This window comes from Selaginella moellendorffii, unplaced genomic scaffold, assembly GCF_000143415.4.
Source record: "Selaginella moellendorffii unplaced genomic scaffold, v1.0 SELMOscaffold_24, whole genome shotgun sequence".
Taxonomy (NCBI): Eukaryota; Viridiplantae; Streptophyta; class Lycopodiopsida; order Selaginellales; family Selaginellaceae; genus Selaginella; species Selaginella moellendorffii.
The window spans coordinates 1,401,214-1,421,850 of record NW_003314285.1 but is presented as its reverse complement, the minus strand read 5'-3'; the positions used below and the strand labels follow the sequence as shown (position 1 = coordinate 1,421,850).

General features: G+C 49.0%; 8 protein-coding genes across 9 annotated transcripts in view; 5 read left to right on the top strand and 3 right to left on the bottom strand.

The window, feature by feature from the left end:
- Nucleotides 1-9,352, bottom strand: part of LOC112347764 (pentatricopeptide repeat-containing protein At4g02750-like) — an 18,089-nt gene extending 8,737 nt beyond the window's left edge. The window contains exon 1 of the mRNA XM_024679128.1: nt 7,874-9,352. Within this exon, the coding sequence (XP_024534896.1) occupies nt 7,874-9,352 (1,479 nt within the window). The remainder of the gene's footprint in view (nt 1-7,873) is intronic.
- LOC112347791 lies at nt 2,646-3,789 on the bottom strand. The gene is made up of 2 exons (XM_024679214.1): nt 2,856-3,789; nt 2,646-2,794 (listed from the first exon to the last, which is right to left on the bottom strand). The coding sequence occupies exon 1, from the start codon at nt 3,599-3,601 to the stop codon at nt 2,960-2,962; it is 642 nt and encodes a 213-aa protein (XP_024534982.1). The 5' UTR covers nt 3,602-3,789; the 3' UTR covers nt 2,646-2,794; nt 2,856-2,959.
- LOC9657705 (pathogenesis-related protein 1) lies at nt 4,388-4,900 on the top strand. Its single transcript, XM_002974412.1, has one exon. The coding sequence runs from the start codon at nt 4,388-4,390 to the stop codon at nt 4,898-4,900; it is 513 nt and encodes a 170-aa protein (XP_002974458.1).
- Nucleotides 9,353-9,561: 209 nt separating the features above from the next.
- Nucleotides 9,562-11,932, top strand: LOC9657704 (zinc finger CCCH domain-containing protein 18). Its single transcript, XM_024679209.1, has 8 exons — nt 9,562-9,762; nt 9,826-10,645; nt 10,719-10,883; nt 10,946-11,128; nt 11,204-11,274; nt 11,339-11,551; nt 11,614-11,720; nt 11,780-11,932. Exons 2-8 carry the CDS (start codon nt 9,831-9,833, stop codon nt 11,822-11,824), a joined length of 1,599 nt encoding a protein of 532 aa, XP_024534977.1. The 5' UTR covers nt 9,562-9,762; nt 9,826-9,830; the 3' UTR covers nt 11,825-11,932.
- A 231-nt stretch (nt 11,933-12,163) lies between these two features.
- On the bottom strand, nt 12,164-13,977 carry LOC9658399 (heterogeneous nuclear ribonucleoprotein 1). Its single transcript, XM_002974251.2, has 3 exons — nt 13,912-13,977; nt 13,523-13,770; nt 12,164-13,387 (listed from the first exon to the last, which is right to left on the bottom strand). The coding sequence occupies exons 2-3, from the start codon at nt 13,742-13,744 to the stop codon at nt 12,164-12,166; spliced, it is 1,446 nt and encodes a 481-aa protein (XP_002974297.2). The 5' UTR covers nt 13,745-13,770; nt 13,912-13,977.
- A 26-nt stretch (nt 13,978-14,003) lies between these two features.
- Nucleotides 14,004-15,533, top strand: LOC9658398 (cytoplasmic 60S subunit biogenesis factor REI1 homolog 1). Its single transcript, XM_024679211.1, has 5 exons — nt 14,004-14,161; nt 14,218-14,748; nt 14,803-14,972; nt 15,032-15,256; nt 15,308-15,533. Exons 1-5 carry the CDS (start codon nt 14,066-14,068, stop codon nt 15,465-15,467), a joined length of 1,182 nt encoding a protein of 393 aa, XP_024534979.1. The 5' UTR covers nt 14,004-14,065; the 3' UTR covers nt 15,468-15,533.
- Nucleotides 15,534-15,536: 3 nt separating this feature from the next.
- Nucleotides 15,537-17,725, top strand: LOC9658397 (protein TIC 214). The gene is made up of 11 exons (XM_024679210.1): nt 15,537-15,779; nt 15,836-15,900; nt 15,958-16,056; nt 16,124-16,256; nt 16,328-16,390; nt 16,439-16,498; nt 16,551-16,673; nt 16,732-16,803; nt 16,875-17,171; nt 17,221-17,337; nt 17,400-17,725. The coding sequence occupies exons 1-11, from the start codon at nt 15,612-15,614 to the stop codon at nt 17,511-17,513; spliced, it is 1,311 nt and encodes a 436-aa protein (XP_024534978.1). The 5' UTR covers nt 15,537-15,611; the 3' UTR covers nt 17,514-17,725.
- Nucleotides 17,549-20,260, top strand: LOC9658396 (F-box protein SKIP8). 2 transcript variants are annotated; one of them, XM_024679213.1, is made up of 3 exons: nt 17,549-17,673; nt 17,733-18,090; nt 20,043-20,260. In XM_024679213.1, the coding sequence occupies exons 1-3, from the start codon at nt 17,573-17,575 to the stop codon at nt 20,124-20,126; spliced, it is 543 nt and encodes a 180-aa protein (XP_024534981.1). In that variant the 5' UTR covers nt 17,549-17,572; the 3' UTR covers nt 20,127-20,260. The 2 variants fall into 2 exon arrangements, with proteins under 2 accessions (XP_024534981.1, XP_024534980.1); XM_024679212.1 differs by lacking the exon at nt 20,043-20,260 and having other exon boundaries at nt 17,733-19,856.
- Nucleotides 20,261-20,637: the final 377 nt, after the last annotated feature.

Below are 20,637 nucleotides of genomic sequence, written 5' to 3'. Positions count from 1 at the left end.
GCTAAGGCATCAGTCCAAAAGTTTGCTTGGCTTCGTCCAAGAGACCGTTCTGGGCATATGCCAAAAGCATGGTGCTCCAAGAAACGATGTCTTGCTCGGGCATTTCCTCAAAGATCTGGCTTGCTCTGCTTATCCGGACCTCGGTAGCGGTCGCCAAGAGGATTGCATTCAAACACAGAAGGTTGTGCCGAGGCATCTCCTGTAACAATCGCGTCGCAAGATCAAGATGCCCGCATTGGGCATAAGCTGCAACCATGGCGGCCTGCGATACCGAATCCCTCTGCGGCATGTCGTCAAACAGTCGCTACATTGACGATGTAACAACAACACTACTTAGGGGGAGGGAGGGGGGCATCCATCTTTTTGCTTACACCAGGTCTCTTACTATTAGCGTTCTTCTTCGTTTTTTTTCTTCCCTTTACATATTTTGAGGACAATGTATATGAGGAGGCCCCTTCGATGTCGATGAAAAGCTTCTAAAAAATGTACTTACAAAGCATGTGTGTATGTGAGGTACATAGTTGGACGAAAAGGGGTGTAGTGTATATTATATTGGCTTTCGTCGTCCTTGTAATCCTCTTTTCAGATGACGAACACGTAACTAGAAAAATTTGTGTGTCTTCTGAGCTGGGCTCGTTTCCAAGTGACACGATTAAGAGGCACACTCGAGACGATTCACGGGAACCAGAATATTCCACTACTTATCAGATATTTGCCCGTGGAGGAGATCGATTGATGGCGCAGGTTGCATTGCCGCTACGCTGCTAGATTTCTAGAATCTGAGGTGAGTCGGTGCAGATCTAGCATTGTTGGTCCCGACCGCGTTCAGCTAGAATCCCGATCCGTCTCCACCACTTTGCTGGTTCTCCTGCTGCTATGGAGCGATCCATCCATCCACAAATGCCCAGCCCAGCAAGTTTACATCGAATCCGACCAAGAGGGCTATAACACTCTCCAGTCGGTCGGCCCCACTTTAGATTGAGCGTGGAGCAGCTTGCTAAGGCTTCACATGAACTGTAATTTTGCCCTAAAATAGAAAAGTATGATTCCAGTGATTTTAGAGAGCGATTCTGACACAGTTGAACAATGGTGCTTGATTGGGCATAGTTCTATGTTGCCAAACTCATTCCTTATGCTTCTGGCAAAAGATTTAGGCATTAGAAATGTAATTATTATGGAAAAATGTATGGCAGTTAACACATTTTGCTAAAATTCTTGGGCATGATATTGAAACATATAGTGTTTCAAACATTCCTCTTTATATTCAAAATCAAACTTATTGAATATTTGTGGAGCAAATCACAAATGCACTTTTGTCTTTACTTTTTATAACAAATTTATGGAGAGTTAACATTTTGATGGGGCATTTGCTTCTGGAGCTTGTATCGAAAGTGTTAATTAATCTCAGCCTATGAATACTTCATAAGCTATGAGGGATCATTTATTGGCTGAAAGTGAATGTGAAATGGCAACATTGGGAAAATACTTGATGATGCAAGAAACATAAACTTAGATGATGTGATATCAAAGTTCATTTTCTTCAATGCCATAGCATTTAGTGTTGTGAAAAACTTATTTTTTGTGCAATAATTGTAGCCACTTGTAATGCCACACATAGTGTTGCATTGAGGATTCTTGATTACAAGGAGTTTTGTATTACTCAATTTACTCATTACTATACTTTAATAAAAAAGAAACTAACTCCTTTTTGTGATAAATACGCTCAATTTGAATATACAATAATGATGATTTGATACATTCATAAATTTCATGGTTACTTTTATCTATAATTAAGTATTTTGGCAAAGTGTTAACACCAAAAGAGAAAGGAAGATTGGTCTTTGGCTTTAGGAGTAATTTATACCCATCATTTTGGATATTAATGTTGAAAATGTTATTCAAAGTCATTATTAATAATACTTCTAATTGTGTATCAATAAAGAACATATAAAAAATGAATTCCCCTTTATCTTACACAATTGATGCATATGCCATGTTTTGGACTTAACACTCTACCTTTTCCATCAACCAGGGGGTGATCCTTTGATCATGAGAATGAGAGGCTACATCTTGCCGATCTTTATGCTGCTTGCATGCTTCGTTGGCAGCATCAGCTGCTCAGCTCATCAATAGCAGATCATCAGTCAACAAAGTGGGATTTCCGTCCATGTTGAGGCTCAGGAAAGCTGCCAAGGAGGAGTGGTGTGAGCCAAATTATGCCTTCTTGCCCTGCTCCACTGGCCTCCGCAAAAACTGGTTGAAAAGTTTACCCTTAATATCACGTCACAAACGCCACAACTGCCATGGTATCATCTAGCTTTCCACCGCTCCAATTCATTCTCGCCTTTGCAGCCGCCCTGGCAAACGGGCTGTCCAAACGCTCGGCCTGCGCCCCAGCTACACGATCTGCTGCAGCTGCCTGGCGATCTTGAGATTCGTCAACAGCGAGAGTTCACCTTCAAGTTGACTTGGTCGGACCCAAGAGAATTTTTAAGAACTTCGGTTATGTCGTCATTGAAGAGATTGTCAAAAAGGCCATCAGTTCCCAAAGCAATGATGTCCCCCTTGCAGACAGGGATCTTGAAATCCTGTAGACGGAAAATTAGCGAAGTTAAGGGAAAAGCAAGAGTACCTCTGCAACCGTCGGATGGTCACCAAAAATTCCAACTTGAAACGGAAACTTGACGTTCTTGGGCTTTGGTTAGCCAGGATGCAGATATACATCCACTTCTCCTTCACGTCCGCTGCTTGGCTCGAGCTTCGTGGTGGCGCCATCCAAAAGTGCGCTCCATGGCTGTCCATTTGGATCCGAGACAAAGATTGGCAACAAGATCGATCACACCCAATTCGCTCACCGACAACGCGGGCGGGCCATGTCGACGGGATTTTTTCGGTGGTATCCTCCCAACGCGAGCTGCTACTAGATCGATTTGGCGATGGATCCAGGCGTGTGCTTGGTTCATCCCAGCAAGAGGCAGCCGGTCACTTGTGCCTCCGGGATCGCCTCCTCCGGCTCTCTCTCTCGGGCGATTCTTCCAGCAGCCACACGCTGCTCCCGAATTCCTCTCTCGCAGTGGCAGCAGCAGCACCCGCCGCGGCGGAGCTCCAGCACCAACATTTGCTCGATTTGCCGCTCCCGATTCAAGAAATGGGGGGGAAGGAGGGTTTCCAGCGGATGGATTCTTCTCCACGCGGAACTGCAAGGCAAATGCCGCCGGGTCCTATCACAGTCCCCTGGTATCGGCATCCGCCACGCCCGTGGCTCATCACGTCGACAGGGATCATCGCGGCGCCAGGAATCCCCATCACCACAGCGGCGGCGGCGGCAAGCTCTCCTGGATCTCCTCCTTCTTTGGGCTGCGCAAGAGGAAGAAGAAATCCAGCCACAACGGCGCCGTGGAGACGAATTTCTTCCCTCCCGGGCCCGGAACGACGATTTCCACCACCGCGGCGCGCACGCCGATCGCGATCGCCTGTGGCGCAGCCGATCGGTCTCCTCGGGGTGATCAAGAAGAGCTTCACTCTCCCGGCGCGCCCACTGGAATCGACCCCGCGACCTCCTCCCGAGGGCGTCGGCGCCGGGAATCGAACCCCTGGACATGACCAACGAGATTTTTTAGGAGTAGAAGACAGGATTACCCACCGGTGTGTTATATAAGATTTTCTTTCAATTCTGTAACTTTTCTCTTTCCTCTCTCTCAGATTCACTCAAGTGAAGATGAATTCAAAAGAGACGATAGAATGATTTGCTCTTTTGGGGTGTCTTAAAATCTCTCAAAGTTGGCGATGTTGGCACACCAACCAGTGTAATATAGTGTGTCAAAAACCTTGGAACATGTGCAAGTGAGAGATTTGCGATTGCACGGGTTTTTTTTCTTGGGTTTCGAGGATTAGACTAGATTACTGAGCCTGGAATGTTTGCTTCGCTGTTTAAATCGCTGACAAGGACCAACTGCTGTCTGTCATGGTTTGTATGCTTATTTTGCAGTCTTTAATCCCAAGATAAAGACCATCACCACCACCTTGAATACAAAATAGAATCCTTTGTGTGCGATACAGTTAGTTCACGCAAACACTGAAGTGTTGGTAATGGATTCATGTGGATGATTCAAGTTGCTTGAGGAAACTGCCAAAGAAAGATCCATGAATTTGTATCCAGAGGGTGTCCGGAAGAGAAGCTCCTCGAGCAGTGGAAGAAAGAGAGGCGGCTAAAGTCATGGAGCACCAAACTAAAACGTACTCGATTCATGGGTCACCGTCACAGCAAAAAATCGTATACAATCGCAAGCGCTAAGTCGGCGCCACAAGTGGAAAAACTCGATCAGAACAACGACTTTGCATATAAACGTAGGAGTTTGCTCTTGATTGTGAACATCGCCCCAGCAACATGAAATCTCCTTGCTCTCCTCTCCTCTTTGCAACTCTGGCGATCTTCTTTTGTGATGCTTTGGTTGTTCTTCAAGCAAGCCAGCAGATTGATCTTGTCGACGCACACAACGCAGCTCGGTCGGCTGTGAATGTCTCGGGGCTGGTTTGGGACGATACAGTGGCCGCGTTTGCATCAAGCTGGGCGGCAACTCTCCGGGATCAAAACAACTGCGCGCTGATCCACTCGGGTGGGAGATATGGCGAGAATCTGTGGAAGTGGTGGGGAAGTCCCGGCTTGCCTGCTCCTCCCGCCACTGACGCTGTGGCTGCCTGGGTGAGCGAGCAAGTCGACTACAACTATGCGTCAAACACTTGCGCGGCAGGGAAGGTCTGTGGACACTACACGCAGGTTGTGTGGAAGAACTCTGTTCGAGTTGGATGCGCTTATGTCCAGTGCAATGGTATGAATTCTTACCTTGTTAGTTGCAACTATGATCCGCCAGGAAATTATATAGGCCAGAAACCATATTGACATCTGATACATACTGATATCTGGAAGTTACCTTAAAAGATTAAGTAATAAACAGTAGTAACAATATTAACGGACTTGCACTCAACTCAACTCAATTTGTCAAGGTCAATAAAGCTAATAGAGACTTTCTTGGACTTTTTTTTGCCTTCCATTGACTTTATGAGCTCCAAGCTCAAAGTGCTCCTCGCTCAGGAGGATTTATCGCATCTACGCGTCATTGGCGCAAGACTATTGAAACAGTGGCTACATTCTCAAGTTCAACTGTAAATTAGCAATGGTTGGTAGATAGATAGATTCATGGTATGATGATTAATCATCTATATCCAAGTTTCTAGTTCTTGGCAGGCTCGAGCGCGAAACCAATCCCGCGCATGTAGTCCGAGGTGAATCCATACAAGCCCACGATCTCGCTCGCGTCCGCCGTCTGGAAGCTCGTCTGGCTGCTCATCTCATGCCCGCCGTACGGGCCGTACGTGACGCTCGTGCCGGTGATGTTGTTGTACGTGACGAACGACAGCTCCGTCACCGTGACACCCTGGTTCTTCTCGCTGCTGTACGGCCCGTACTTGCCAGTGGCGCGCACGAACCTCTCCGACGGATAGGCGAGTTGGATCTGCGTCATGGAATGGAATGATTGAAATTAGAAACGCTCATTTTGGTTCTTTTGGGCCACTGACCTCTGTGAATTGCGTGGTTGTGCCGTGGTTAGGCATCCAGGTTGAAGAGCTGCCGGTGGCGTATTGTCCCTGGATGCCGTCGATCACCCAGCCGTAGTGTACGCGGATTCCGGTGAGCGTTTTGATCGCCGAGGAAGAACTCGTGTCGTTGAATCCCACACCCGCGTTGGTGCCGTAGAGCGGAGACCAGGAGCGCGCTTCCACCGCGACGACGACAAGCTACGAGAAAACAACAAAATTCATTACTGGGAATGGACCGAAGAAACATCAATGGAGTGGAGTAATGAGCTAATCTGTATACCAGGAGAACAACGAAGGATCTCAACAATGCAGCCATTGCACAGCTCTGAAACTTCTCTCCCTTGCTATAATCGACTGCTACCAAGAGGAGAAGAAACTCCTTGTGTAGACGGGAAATGTTGTGCAGCCTTTGCTTTGGCTTTGAGCATGCAGCCTTCTTGGACAGCAACATGCAAACAAGAGTCCCGTGAAAGAATATAGTATATAAACTGCACGAACTCTGTTGTAAAACAGCTTTCAGATGGAATGCCACAGTCATGCCAGCCTTAGTAGTATTAATGATATTAGGATCGGATTAATGTATTATCATGACAATATGTTTCCTATAATCAGTTGTTTAGGATTCTGAGTGTCTCAATGTTTCGCGTCCCAAGGTGGTTCTTGTAGAAGCTGTCCATGTACTCTCTGAACAAGCATGCTTTGAACATGGGAGGATTGTCACCTAGCAACTCCTCCAGTGGGGCAATATGTTTATCATCTGTAGGACCATAAAATGAAGCAATTGAAACTCGTGGCCTCTTAGTGTTCACTAGAACTTGATGCTCCGCACTCTTATATTTATTGTTGCTTAGTATCTGTAAGAGGGAAACTAAGAGCTCATAGAAAATGTCATAAAATTATTTCACCTGGAGCATGTCTGCTATATTAATGACTAATGCGCCTTCAACTGGCTTCACAGGAATCCATTGGCCATTGTAGTTAACCTCAAGGCCCTCAACTCCAAGTTCTTGTTGTAATACCGTTATGGTTCCTGGATCAGCATGGCGGCCTATGCCAATTGCTTGATCAGGGCATGGACACTGTGGATAATATGTCATCTTCATGGTTTGCTTGGGAGGATCCAAGTGTTTCTCCAGGATCTGCCAACCTAGACCAAGGTTTTGAGCAATAATTCGCAATAGTTTTCTGGCAAGTTCGTCCACAGCCTTGGCGTAATTGCTTGTAATTTTCCTTTGTTATAATGAATATATAGTGTTAAAACAGAAGAAAAAAAGAAGAAGATCTGTTAAAGGAAAGTTTGTACCTATAATTTGGAATACTTTCTGGTACATCATCCTCGTGAACTGCTGGCCTACAGTGCTGACACAAATAGTCGCTCCAAAACTTCTTCTTTGCACTTGCTATGGATCCTGTGGAGAATCTAAAGCTCTTGTAGATATCTGTTGAGTAGTAAACCATCCTTTCCTTGGCAGGCAAGTTAAAAAAGTGATGGACCATTTTGATGATGTCTTGCATAAGCTCGTTAGATATCCCATGGCCGATGACCTGACTAGAACAATTTGCAAAGTATTTCAGAAGAGATTATTTACCTGGAAAAAACCCCATTTCTGGCATGCTAGATGAATTGCTTCAGCTGCTGATTTTCTTTTCAAATCATCACTATCTATGCCACTTAAGTCAATAATTGGGAGGTTGTTTGGAGCTTTGATGGTTATGCCTTTGCATATGGATGTCAAATATTCATTTGGTACATGATCTATACCCAAATCCACCATTGCTCTCACACCAGCCATAATATTTTCCAAATAACCTGTTTCAGAAAACACAGAACATTGTTATATTCACTACATTTTATTGGTAATCTCGCCATACATTTTGTAAGTATCCGAGATTAAAGGTAAGAATAGAGGTTAGTTATGTTAAAACTTACAGTTTATTCAAACTAAGGGGCCTAAATGACGGATAAATATAAAATTTACAACCTTATCAAGTTGGCAAAAAGCTCATATGAAGCAGAATGTTCTTTTTCTAGTCCGATTATTTCCCTAGCAACCGAAGCTCCATGTTGAGCATCATTGTTACTTCGGCTTGCTCCAAACAAGCACCTCCACTGAATCGAATCTGGTACATATGGCATGTTAGCTACAAGATCTTGCGCATTTTCCAAATGCCCGGCTCGCCCAAAGACATCGATCATGCAGCAATAGTGCTGCTTGCTCGGTTGAAACCCAAAATCAAGACTCATCGACACGAAGAGCGATTTTGCAGTGGAAACCTTCCCTCCCTGGCTGCAAGCAATGAGGATCGATACAAAACACACCTTGTCAATTGATCCCGCCATCTTCATCTCGTCAAAAACAACAAAAGCTTCCAAGTAGAGCCCGTTTTGAACAAGAGCGGCAAGCATAGCGCTCCAGCAGATGGTGTCCCGTTCGGGAAGCGACTCAAACAGCCTTTCGGAATGCCTGACGTGACCATTGTGAGCATACGCTGCGAGCATTGCAGTCCACGAAACCACGTCGCGTTCCAGCATGTTGTCGAACAAAACCTTGGACTCTCGCAGCTGCTTGTGCTGCGCATACGACGCAAGCATGGCTGTCGAAGACGTGGAGTTGTGCTGAGGCATCAGTCCAAAAGTTTGCTTGGCTTCGTCCAAGAGACCGTTCTGGGCATATGCCGAAAGCATGGTGCTCCAAGAAACGATGTCTTGCTCGGGCATTTCCTCAAAGATCTGGCTTGCTCTGCTTATCCGGCCTTCAGCAGCGGTCGCCGCGAGGATTGCGTTCCAACACAGAAGATTGTGCCGAGGCATATCCTGTAACAATCGCGTCGCAAGATCAAGATGCCCGCATTGGGCATAAGCTGCAACCATGGCGGTCTGCGATACCGAATCCCTCTGCGGCATGTCGTCAAACAGTCGCTTGGCCTCTGCAAAATCGCCGTGCGCGACACATGCGTTGATCATGGTCGTCCAGGAAACCAGATCTCTTTGCGGCATCTTTAACCAGAGACTCTTTGTTTTTCGCAAATGCCCCAATTGAGCATTTGCTACAAGCATCAAGGTCCAGCTGACAAGATTATGCTGCGGCATTTGTTCGAACAGTGTTTCAGCATGGTGGATATATCCGGTTTGACAAAAAAGATTCAAAATGGAATTCCACGACACCCCATCACGCTCAGGCATTCGATCAAAAATTGTTTTCACTGATTCTATATGCCCAAGTTGGGCAACTGCCGCAAGAAGCGAGTTCCAGGAGAAAAGATCCCACTGTGGCATGGCGGAAAACATCCTCCTGGCCTCCAGAGCATTGCCACGTTTCGCAAAAGCCGATAAGAGAGAGTTCCAGGTGACGAGATTCCTGTCTGGCATCAATCGAAAGAGAAGCTCCGCCGTGTGGATTTGCCCCAGCTTGGCATACGCCGCGAGGAGCGAATTCCACGACACAATGTCGCGCCAGGGCATGGAATCAAACAGGCGCTGCGCGTCGTCCACGAATCCGTTCTGGGCGAAGGCGACGAGCATGGCGTTGCGCGAGACGATGGTGTGCTCGGGCATTCCATCGAAGACGAGCTTGGCCTCCCGGACGAGCCCATTGCGCGAATAGGCGCAGAGCATCAACACCCACGAGTAGGCATTCTTGTCAGCTATGGCGTCGAAAATCTCCCTCGCCTCTCTCACGCTGCCACGCCGTCCGTACAGGTCGATCTTCTTGTTCTCCACCACGACAGCCGTGCGGCCTAAATGCCCGTCCATAATTAGGTAGCGGACAGGACAGTGGTACGGCTCGTGAAAGCTCGCGCCACGTGTTGGATTGCCACGCGGCGGGATTCTAGTTAGCCACGCATCGCGCCACGTGTTGGGCAGGGCACGCGGATATTCTCCGCCGCTGAGATTAGCGCCGTTGGATGGAGCAATCGACGGCGGACATGCAGCCGACAGTCAGAGCCTAATTTTGGTTGCGCCGCCGGGGCGTGGTGGCGCCGCTGAAACCGATGGGTGGGGCGGCGCCGCTGGAGTGAGCTGAGGTTTCACTGAGAGAGAGAATGCTCGCCGCGATGGTGTGAATCGCGCGAATGGGGCGCCTTCCAATCTTGCTCGGCGATCTTTGTCCTCGCTAGAATGACCCTTCCTCCATTTGTCTTCTTCCAGCGATCGATCATCAGGTAACGCGAAGTTTTTCTTGAGCTTTCTCGAGATCTTCTTTCTCGCTTGTTGATCGACTCCAGTCGCGATGGATGTGGAGGAGGCCCGCCGCGCGGTCTACACGCGCGTCCAATGCCTCGACTCGGCAAACGTGCTCAAGATCATGGGCTACTTGCTGCTGCAAGACATTAGCGAGAAAGAGATGCTTGAGCTGGCTCGCAGCTCCGATTCGGTGGTGGAGGCATTCGTCGCCAGAGCCAAGCAGGAGCTGGGATTGATCTCAAGCGGCGGTGGCAGCGCTGGCGATCAGGCGCTGGCGATCGATTCGATCCCATGTCTCGGTGCCGAGGGATCGCAAGTTCTTGGTCTTGGAAGCCAGTCCCCGGTGGTGGCACAGGATTTGAGCGACATATGGGAGAGGCCGAGCTACCTCGAGAAGTTGACGCGCGCTGACCACGTCGCCGCGGTCAATGCCACGTCACCTTCGTCTCCCTCGTGGAAGCCATGCCTCTATTTCGCGAGAGGATACTGCAAGCACGGTAGCGCGTGCCGGTTCCTTCACGTATCATCCGGCGATGAATCGCTGGAGAAAATCAGCAACAGCAGCACTAGCAGTGGTGGCAGCAATGCCAGCAATCCTCCTCCCGCCAGTTCTTCCAGCGATCTCACAGGATCATCGATGGTGGATTCTCTGGCTGGATTGGAAGCCGAGATGCGTGAGCTTCTCACCGGGAGGAGAACGCCCGTGTCGATCGCGTCGCTACCCCAGCTCTACCACGAGAAGTTTGGGAAGTCCTTGCAGGCTGATGGATACTTGACCGAGAGCCAGAGGCATGGGAAAGCTGGGCACAGCCTCACCAAGCTCCTCATCAAGCTGCGAGCTACAGTAACTCTCATCGACAGGTATATATACCAAGAGAACTCGTCGATCCCAATCATCAAAGCTTTCATCTCTTTGTGTTTGATATCTTTCCAGGCCTCATGGTCAGCACGCTGTTGTTCTTGCCGAGGACGCTCACAAGTTTATGGCATATGGACAAGACTCGAGCGCGATCGCTGCGAATCCCAGCTCCAGGCAAATCTATCTAACTTTTCCAGCGGAGAGTGGCTTCTCCGAGGAGGATGTTACTACACACTTCAGGTATGTGATTGAGAAGAAAATCGCATGGCATTGTTTTGTTTATGGTTCTTTTCGTTGCTCAGTTCTTTCGGGCCCGTACAAGACGTGAGGATTCCTTACCAGCAAAAGAGAATGTTTGGCTTCGTCACCTTTACGTACTCGGAGACCGTACGGACGATCCTGGCGGAGGGAAACCCGCACTACATATGTGGAGCCCGTGTTCTAGTGAAGCCGTACAAGGAGAAAGGCAGACATGGCAACGAGAAGTGAGCTTTTTTCTCTTGTTTTCTTTTCACGAAAGGTGGTGGGGTATAAAATGTGTCTGTCGGTTTTCTTTGCAGAAAAGCGGATCCAGACGCGAAGCCTTTGCAAAGCCGGAACTTCGATCGCAATCGGCACCAGCAAAGCACCGGTATTTTCAAGAATCTTGTTGTGATATCGCTCTCGGTGATTGATTAGGAGATTTTTCCGTGCAGCTTTGAAGTACCATCTGCAAGATCAAGCGATCTCGAGAGCGTTAGGCGAAGAAGAACTTGCAGCAGCTCTTCAGCGGAAGCTTGCTGAGTTTCACCTTGCAAATGTCCAGCAGCGAATTGCAGAGTCTTATCTGGCTACTGGAGCTCCTGCTACTTCACTCGTTCCGGAGGAAAATCTCAACACCTCGCAGATCAAAGCCGAGGAACAACAAGGTACGGAGAAGGAAGTGGCATAGCTTTGATGGTTTCATTCGTTGTTGGATCTGGATGTGTAGATTCCAGTCAGGTTCAGCTGAACCCTTACAGTTACGTTCTTGATGTTTTGGATTTAGATCCAAATGAGGAACAATCTCTCAAGTGCAACTTACAAAGTGATAAGAAGGTAAGTATAAAGTTTGATGGTGTTTCTCTCTGGTGTCCTAACTTTTTAAAATCTAACAGATGCCCTCTGATACCCCTACGTTTTTTGCACATGATATATTTTGAGATTCAAGCAACCTCTAGGTCATTACGGAAACTATACAATGAAAAATGTTCTAAAGGCATACATTTTAGAAGGGCGAGAATATTGCAATACAGGAAAATATCAATTTTTGTGCGAGTTTTCATAGTTTAGACTTTAGGCTTTCTATTAACAAACTGACTGTAGGATTAACGAAATCAAAAGTATAATATTACGAATATTCCACCTTGAGTCAAACTAATCAGATCGAATCATTTAGTTAAGTTATGTAGATTTAAATAAAAACTTTAAAAATATGTATTCTCTAATCTTATTTATTTTAGTTTTGCTTACTGTTTTCACTCCCTCTATTCTGGTAATTACTAGAAGCTTCGTTTTAACAAAATATTTATTAGTGAGTGCATGGTCGCCGGGTAAGGACGGAAGCGAGTATCCGCGCCTCCTCTCTGGGACGACTGCCGGTTCGCAGCGCCACCATAGCCGGTGCTACCATTCCCACCACCGTACCCGCCACCTTCACCATTCTCACCACCGTTACCACCATTCAAGTCATAGCTACCATTGGCTCCGGCACCACCGCCACCACTGTAGCCACCATCGCCACCCCAGTTACCACCATCAGCATACCCCGCGCTTCCATACCCATCCCCGTATCCTCCACCATTGTAGCTACCACTCCCTGCCGCATAGCTCCCACTCCCTGGACCTGTGCCTGTGCTTCCATACCCTCCAGGACTGCTACCATAGCCTCGACCACCGTAACCCGCCCCGCTAGAACCGTAGCCATTATCGTTACTATAGTAGCCACCATACCCGCCGCTGCCACCTTGAGCTTGCGTCGCCGAGCCCCACATCCCCGCCGCTCCATATCCGCCACCGCCACCGCCGTATCCCTGCGAGCTTCCATAGCCTCCGGCCGCTCCAGGCCAAGCGCTTCTACTCAAGTTGTTTCCATATCCCGGACTGCTTCCACCGCCGTTCCCATAGCCTGCTGCTCCGCCATATCCAGCACCAGTAGCGTAGCCCCCTGGATATCCACCTGCGTAGCTCCCGTTCATCATATACCCCGCTCCTGCGTAGCCTGGATAGCCACCGGCGGGATAAGGATAAGCGCCTCTCGCAGGCACTGCTCCAAATCTTCCATCCGGACGGCCACCGTAAATCTGCGGGCTCGGGTATCCCTGTCCGTAAGCTCTTCCCATCCCGGCCAGTGTGTTGATCGGCTTCACGCTCGGGGTGGACTGGTCCCTTGGAACTGCCCGCTTCACTTCAACCATCTTGTCTTTCAGCTCGTGGAACGACTTCATGAGCACCGCTTCGACCGAGTCCTCGGAGTCGAACGTGATGAAGCCGAATCCCCTGGGCCGCTGCGTGGTGTGATCATACATGACCACTGCATCTGAAATAGTACCAAATTGCTCAAAATATCCTCGAAACTCCTCTTCTGTGACAGTTGACGCTAAGCCACCCACAAAAATCTTTTTTGTCCTACCCTGACCACCCCCTGGACTCTGGCCACCGCTACTGATGCTGCTCCTAGGAATAGTCTGCTGCTCATCTCTTGGCACAGCTTTCTTTGCTTCCACCTATGTAGAGTCGAAAAAAAAAGGGACAGACACAACTAGCACTAGTTATAACGACGACATTCACCCGACCCGACCAGGGACTAAAACCCAAAGTCCTAGAAAAATTTTGTTCTAGGAGAGAGCGAGTGAGCTTACCAGTCTGCCATTGATCGTGTGCTTCTCGGCGACTGCCATGTCTGCGGCGGATGGATCCGCAAAGGAAACGAAGCCGAATCCTCGAGCTCGCCCAGTGTTCCTGTCCTTCATGATCATCGTCTCCGCAATCTCCCCGTATCTCTGGAAGTAGTCTCTAAGCTGCTCCTCTGTCGTCTCCCACGAAATGCCTCCTATGAAAAGCTTCCCCTGGTCGGATTCCATCCCCTCACTACCAAAATTTTGCGAGCCTGCAAAACCCCAGCGATGGTGGGAGATCTCGTCAGCCGGATTGGAATGGCGCGCTCGCCGGCGCCGGCGCCGGCGCCTCGATCGCTGGGACGAGGAGCCGAGACGAGCGAGTAGCGCGAGATCGGTGGAGTGGCGCTTACCTGGTGTGTCCTGTCGGGCGCTTCCTAGAATCCCTCCCTCCCTAAATTAACCCTAACTCTCAATTCCCAAGCCCTAGCTCCTCTTTTATTTCACTCTCTCTTCGCATTCTTTGCGCGAGGGTTTCGTCGCTCGATCGAGAGGAGGAGAGGGATCATGTATCGCTGCAACGCCTGCAACGCGGATTTGGATGAGGGGGAGCAGCGGGCGCACTATCGATCGGAGTGGCACCGGCACAATCTCAAGCGCAAGGTATGGATCGAAGTCGAGGGTTTTGAGAGTGATTCTTTTCTCTGGATTGCCGATAGGTTGCTGGGATTCCCGGCGTCTCCGAGAAGCTCTTCAATCTCCGGCTGGAGCTTCTGGCAGCTGAGAAGAACACCCAAGAAGCCCGGATGATTTACACTTGCGCTACTTGCAACAAGTCCTACTCCACCGTCAATGCGCACGAGCAGCACCTCAAATCCAAGCTCCATTTGAGTAGAGCCAGCGACGGTCGCGACGCTACTGCGGTTGTTCGTCCTGCTCGATCTCTGTCCATGGATGGAAGTAAGAAGAGCTTGGAGAAAGAGGAGGAAAGTGAGGACGAGTGGGAGGAAGTGGACGATGGCGACGTAGATATCCAGTCCTTCACGGATGAGGAAGACAATGGCACCGCCACCACTGCCGCCATCACCGACACGGATTGGAATCCGGCACAGTGCTTCATCTGCGACGCTGAGCCGGATCAAACTCTGGAAGGCTGCGTGGAACACATGCACAGGATGCATGGATTTTTCATCCCGGATGCCGAGTATTTGAAAGACGCGACGGGATTGCTGAGCTATCTCGGTTCCAAGGTAGACCAACGTTCTCAAAACTTTGTTTTGATTGTTCTTTGTTCTTCATGTCAGGTCACCAAAGGATTTATGTGCCTCTACTGCGACGAAAGCGGGAAGCGATTCCAGAGCCTCGAGGCTGTGAGGAAACACATGATCGCAAAGAGCCACTGCAAGCTTCGTTACGGTGAGGGCGATGACGGTGCCGAGGAAGAGCTCGAGGACTTTTACGACTATAGCAGAAGGTTTGTGGAAGATTTGTATTTCATGTGTTTCGGTTTTGAGCCTGGATGCATTTCTCCAGCTACGAGGAAGGAGGAGAGCTCATGGCTGTTGATCAAGAGGACGAGTCTCCTATTTCGCTCTCTACTGGCGGCTACGAGCTCGTCCTCAAATCCTCGGAGGATGGCGTGGTCACCAAAACGATCGGCTCTCGAGAGTTTCATCGCTACTACAAGCAAAGGCCCAGGCCTGTGGAAGATCGCAGCACCGGTGGCAGTGCTAGCGCTGTTCGTGCTCTCGTCTCAAGGTACTCTTTCGGAAAAACACAATCTTTTCCCCATAGCTTTCATTATCGCAGGTATCGAAGCATGGGATTGGCAACTCGACAAAGCCAGCGATCGTTCGTCAGTCGCAAGGAGACGAGCCACCTTCCAGCCATGAGACTGGAGGCCATGAGAACGAAGCTGGGGCTCAAGAACAACGTTATAAGAAATCTTCCAAAGAACTGTACACACTGAGAGAAAGCGCTATATAGTTATTGTTTCATCCGGAAGTTAAAGGTTAAAGGAAACAGTTAAAGGAAACAATGCCTTGAAGAGAGTAAAAGAAAGGGTAAAGAAAAATTCCAATGTGGGTTTAGGGTTTATGCGGATAGGGGAGAAATGGAGGGCGTCAAGCAGGCGATGGCGACGGTCGTGAAGCGCGCCGTCGTGGTGGCCGACCTCGTCGCATTCACGGCCTTCCATTTCGCTTGCAGCGCCAAGGAATTCGCCGAGTCTGGATTTGGCGTGCCGAAGCTCGTCACGGATGTGGCCGGGTGGAGCGTTGCGGTGAGCTTTTTGTGCATTGCATTGCCTCGCATTTATCTATCTCGTGGCTCTCCCAGGGATGCGCAGTTGCTGGGAATGCCTGCCTTGTGCTGGATGTGATGAGGAAATTCTACGGAAAAAAGTAAGTTCGTTCTCGCGGAGCTCTAAAACGTTTGCATTTCTTATTTTGCCTCCATAGAGAATGCAACACTTGTAATGGCTGGGAAGGGATTCGATGCACGTCATGTAGAGGCACCGGGAAAATCCAGTACCTTATCGTGAATCCAGGGTTGGAAGGGTACGTTTTCTCTCCCTTTTTTTGCTAGATAGCAAGGTTCCTTGTTTAATTCTTCTTTAACCATTAGAGGAGAAAGCTCGACAGCTGAAAGTGCTGCCAAATCAGTTGTGGATGGACGTGCGCAACTTAGAACTACCTCGGCTAGCGCGGACGTTGGCTACACTCTGCCTTCAAAAGACTGTACGACTTGTTCTGGAACAGTATGAGATCTCTCCTTTGTTCTATTTATCTTTTCCAACTCTGTTATCTTTGAACTTATGCCTGGTTGCAGGGAGTAATGAAGTGTACCGAGTGCAATGGAAATGCTTGGAGACCTGGCTTTCACGCCGATAAAGTAAGGCATACTTGATTTTAACAAACACTTGGTTTATTATGTCCGCAGCTTATAAACTCCTCGACAAAAGCACTAAATGCTTACAAGAAATTGAACGTTCCAAATGAAGTAAGTAACGATGCTTGTTCCTAAACACGATATTCGCGCTCGATCTGTGCAGGCTATCTTAGAAAGCTGCGAAGACCCCGCAACTGCGGAGTTCTTTCTTTTCACGCGTCCGGAACTAGAAGGGGGTTACCGAATGGATGAAGATATGAAGAAGGAAATGTGGTGGAACTATGAGGTCTGTTCTGCTTTTCTGAGTTGTTCAGTGCTAAGAGAAATGCTACTATTGCATGCAGGAGTGGCGACGCAACAGATTAGCACAAAAGGCTGTTGGGAACCAAGAGCCTGGATGGGAATCGATGCAGCAGGTCTCTGCTTTCCTTTTATTTTTATTTTCTCTTTTTATGTTTCCTCGAGCTGATTCCTTGTGCCTTTGCAGGTTTTAGTCACTACAGATCCTGTTGAAACGCTGGAAGATCCTGCTGTTGTGAAGAATGTTTCTTATTACAAGGCTCGAAGAGCAGTAGAAGCGGAAGTTGACAGCATGATAATGCCACAACGCCCTGCTGACTGGAAGGTGCCTCTCAAATACCCACTCAAAGAATCAGACTGGTCAGAAGACGACTTGAAAGATCCAAAGAAGAAAGAAGAACGGGACGTGCTTCTCAAAGCGCAGGCCGAGATCGTGAATGAGGTTTCTGATGAAGCTTGGGCAGCCGAATGGCGAGAACTCATGGTAAGTTATCCTTGAGATTATACTTCCCTTCAGCTATGCTGTCTTGCAGATTCAAGACCTCACGAGGCAAAAGATCGAAAACTACGTGAAGACGTTGTCCAAGCCGAAAGTAGAACCTCCAAAGCCGGCCGTTGCGAAGCCGGTTGAGAAAGCGAAGCCCGTGGAGGTAAGGAAAATTGCTTTTTCCTTTCACCTTTCGAGTGGACTTCACGAATTTCTTTTGTGCAGCAAATGAGCAAGGAAGAAAAGAAGAAAAAAGAGAGGAGGGAAAGGGCCGAGAGAATTGCGAAGCAGGCTGCTGACAGAGAAGCTGCGCTGAAAAAATCCAAGGCAAGGAAGTAGATAAGATTGCGGGAGCCAGAGCAACAGTAGCTCTAGGGTTTTAGCGCTTCAATTCAGTGATGGAGTGGAGAGCCATGGCGGCGGTGATGTTTCCGGTGTGCTCGAGAGTCATCCCGGACAGGAGGTGCCGTGCTTTTAAGCCGGCTTCCCATTTCCAAAGGTTCGTCTTTTTGTTTTGCTACGAAGTGACAAGAAATGCAAACTTTTTGTTACGTGCAGTGCCGTTTCCAAAAGGAGCTTGAACAGAGTGATGGTGAGATGCGCAAAAGAAGACCCAACTACTGGAATGCGCAAAGACTGGTTGCTAGACGACGAGCACGCACTAGAAGCGGAGCTGCAGCAAGCTATACAGTCCGAGGATTATGCCAAGGCCGCAATTGTACGTGACAGGCTGCGCGGCGTCCAACAGGATGGTGTTACCGGCGTGCTCGAAGCCAACGCTCGCTTCTACAGAGCTTTCGAGCAAGGGGACCTGGCAGCAATGCGCAAGATGTGGAAGAAAGGCGACAGCGTACACTGTGTTCATCCTGGCGCCGGACGAATCTCCGGCCACGAGCTTGTGATATCGAGCTGGGAAGTGATGCTGGGACCGGAGGTGGATTTCCCGCTGCGGATTCGTCTGGAACATGTGGAAGTCCGTGTCAGGGGAGACTTGGGATATGTTACGTGCTTGGAAGTGGTGCGGTCGGGGACGAGCTGGGGGAAACAGGTTGCGACGAACGTCTTTGAGAGGCAAGATGGTGTGTGGCAAATTTGCATGCACCATGCTTCTCCAGCCCCCGACAGCTAGAATTTCTTCGAAGAACATCTACAAAAACTTCTTTTTCCGAGAAACTCGACGCAGCTCTGGAAGATGGGGAAGATCGGACTGGAATCGAGGCACGTAAGGATGTCTCGTTCTTGAGAGCTGGTTGGGCAGCGGCTGCAGCAGCATCCAGGTCTTGCTGTTTCGTCATGAGCATGAGCATTCGGAACGCTGCGCTGTTCTGGAGCGAGCCAATGCAGCTTGTTTGGTTGCAAACCAAAGTTGGCAGACACGGAGCAAAAGATCAGGCAGTCGAACTCATCGCCAGCACCTTCTGAAGCAGCTCCGGACTAGCGATCTGTCCTGCGGAGCTCAAGAACACAACTTTGCAGTCAGATGCAATATAGACGTTCGAGAAGAGGCAAGCATGAAAAATGAGAACTTTACCTTGGGGAATTTTACCGTGGTGAGCACGTTCGAGGATACGTCCTCGGAGTGGAATTTCAAACTGGACCCGACGGTGGACATCGATCCTTACGACCCACCGCAGCTCGAGGGGAGGGACTTCTACAACATGCCCACGTCCGTGCTGGACTCGTATGTCTGCGATACCACTGCGTATTCCATGATCAATGCGGTGGCGGCGGCTGGAGAGGATCGCTTCTTGCGCCGGATGGTGGTGAGAGCTGGGCAGTTCTACAAGCTTTCCCCCACAGAGAGGCTGGAGGACGAGGTGCTGGGATGGAAAGTTTGGGCTGTCAAGGATGGCGACGGCGTTCCAAACCTGGGGGAGCTCGAGAAAGCTGCCAGGGTGGTGTTATAAGAGGGAGGACGGCGAGTACCCGGTGGTGGCGAAGCAGCTCGTTATCTTCTGCACCGGGAACTCGGAGTTTTTCCCCGAGTTTTTGGTTGACACTATCAACTGGAGGCGACTGGTGAGGGTGGTGAAGGATGTTGTTGGCAGTCGCCCAAGCGCGCAGGAGCGGATGTTTGTGTTTCGAGCCTGGGACGTGAGCTCATCACTGGATTCCAGGGATCAAGTGTTCCTTGAGGATCCAACCAAGCCTCATGTCTGCGGCTGTGGTTCTTGACGACTAAACACGCTTTGGGCGTGGTGATGATGGCGCTGGGCAGGCATTCTTCGTTACATTGTTCTGCGTCAACCTCATCGACGTTGAGGAGCCACTCCCGCCATCGATTCCAAAGTTACAACTGTTAGGAGTGGGGATTTATTCATCACCAGTGTTGCTCACACGTCACCTGACGGATGGGAAAAATGGTTTACGAGTTGCGAGGCAGCTCATCACGAGGGGAGCACCGAGCTCCGGACCAAGAATTGATCCTCACCAAGCTCAAGAGTGGTGTCTGCACCAAGGATAGAGCTCAAGGGTGGTGGTAGCGAGCTCTGGCTCTATCCTCACCAAGGTTGTAGCGGTGGTACCAAGGTCCTTTCAAGCGGGAGTACCGAGGTAGTCGCCGTGCTTTGATTTTTGGTGGCAGAGCACTGTGATCCTTGCTGAAGTATTTGCCCCCTTCTTGACGACTCCAGTGCATTATTCACAATCTTCCTCGAAGAACCTCACCAGCTTTTCACTCAAGTGGTTTGCAACCAAAGCTGTATGATCACTTCGCTCAGTGTAGGAGCTCATTTCCGTCATGCCGTTCAGATGCTCGAGCCTGCTGTCCAGTTCTTTCCTATCTTCCAGAAATAAGTTTTCAAATTTGCCACACCGTTACACCAAATTCCAAGCACGTATCTCCCTTGACATGGGCATCGCTGGGAGGTGATGCTGGGACCGGAGGTGGATTTCCCGCTGCAATCCAAGCTATTCGTGCCTTGTAAGAGAACTATCTTCCAACCACTTTAGGGCTTATACCCTGTTGTTAGGGTTCTAGCGAGAGCTTAACCGAATATTTTAACCTAACGCCAACCGTCGATTCTAACAGGAATCACAAGAATGTAGAACATAAAAAGAGAAAATAAAAATAAAAGCAAAGCAGTTTTGTGCTAATGTCATCTCCACCACTAAAGGAAACACAAAATAAGCTCTAGGGAGATTATGGTACGTGCTAAGAAGATGAAGGTAACTTATTTGATGCCACGTGCTTAGCAGTGATCATTGGTAACAAATAAAACATAGTAAAATCAAGAGAATTTCTTTTTGTTGAATTGCAGCAACTATGATGAGCTATTCCTCTCTTTTAGCTTTCCTCCGAGTGGTGGATGATGCCACCACTAACCATTCTTCAAGCCCAGCAATTACTTTTGATCACTGCTGCGAGATACTTCTTGGAAAAAATCTAGCAATAAGTAATTGGTCATGGCCCAATAACAAATTTAAGTGGTGCTAAACCACTGGAAAAGGTGTCAATTGACTG

Excerpts from the sequence above, each read along its gene's own strand:
- LOC9658398 (XM_024679211.1), top strand. The coding sequence starts at position 14,066 with ATGTATCGCTGCAACGCCTGCAACGCGGATTTGGATGAGGGGGAGCAG. Across the intron at positions 14,973-15,031 it reads TTTTACGACTATAGCAGAAG|CTACGAGGAAGGAGGAGAGC; the intron begins GTTTGTGGAAGA and ends GCATTTCTCCAG. Across the intron at positions 15,257-15,307 it reads GTTCGTGCTCTCGTCTCAAG|GTATCGAAGCATGGGATTGG; the intron begins GTACTCTTTCGG and ends TCATTATCGCAG.
- LOC9657704 (XM_024679209.1), top strand. The coding sequence starts at position 9,831 with ATGGATGTGGAGGAGGCCCGCCGCGCGGTCTACACGCGCGTCCAATGC. Across the intron at positions 10,646-10,718 it reads ACAGTAACTCTCATCGACAG|GCCTCATGGTCAGCACGCTG; the intron begins GTATATATACCA and ends ATATCTTTCCAG. Across the intron at positions 10,884-10,945 it reads GATGTTACTACACACTTCAG|TTCTTTCGGGCCCGTACAAG; the intron begins GTATGTGATTGA and ends TTCGTTGCTCAG.
- LOC9657705 (XM_002974412.1), top strand. The coding sequence starts at position 4,388 with ATGAAATCTCCTTGCTCTCCTCTCCTCTTTGCAACTCTGGCGATCTTC.
- LOC9658397 (XM_024679210.1), top strand. The coding sequence starts at position 15,612 with ATGGAGGGCGTCAAGCAGGCGATGGCGACGGTCGTGAAGCGCGCCGTC. Across the intron at positions 16,057-16,123 it reads GTGAATCCAGGGTTGGAAGG|AGGAGAAAGCTCGACAGCTG; the intron begins GTACGTTTTCTC and ends TTTAACCATTAG. Across the intron at positions 17,172-17,220 it reads CCGAATGGCGAGAACTCATG|ATTCAAGACCTCACGAGGCA; the intron begins GTAAGTTATCCT and ends GCTGTCTTGCAG.
- LOC112347791 (XM_024679214.1), bottom strand. The coding sequence starts at position 3,601 with ATGTCCAGGGGTTCGATTCCCGGCGCCGACGCCCTCGGGAGGAGGTCG.
- LOC9658399 (XM_002974251.2), bottom strand. The coding sequence starts at position 13,744 with ATGGAATCCGACCAGGGGAAGCTTTTCATAGGAGGCATTTCGTGGGAG. Across the intron at positions 13,388-13,522 it reads ACACGATCAATGGCAGACTG|GTGGAAGCAAAGAAAGCTGT; the intron begins GTAAGCTCACTC and ends GACTCTACATAG.
- LOC9658396 (XM_024679212.1), top strand. The coding sequence starts at position 17,573 with ATGGAGTGGAGAGCCATGGCGGCGGTGATGTTTCCGGTGTGCTCGAGA. Across the intron at positions 17,674-17,732 it reads CCGGCTTCCCATTTCCAAAG|TGCCGTTTCCAAAAGGAGCT; the intron begins GTTCGTCTTTTT and ends TGTTACGTGCAG.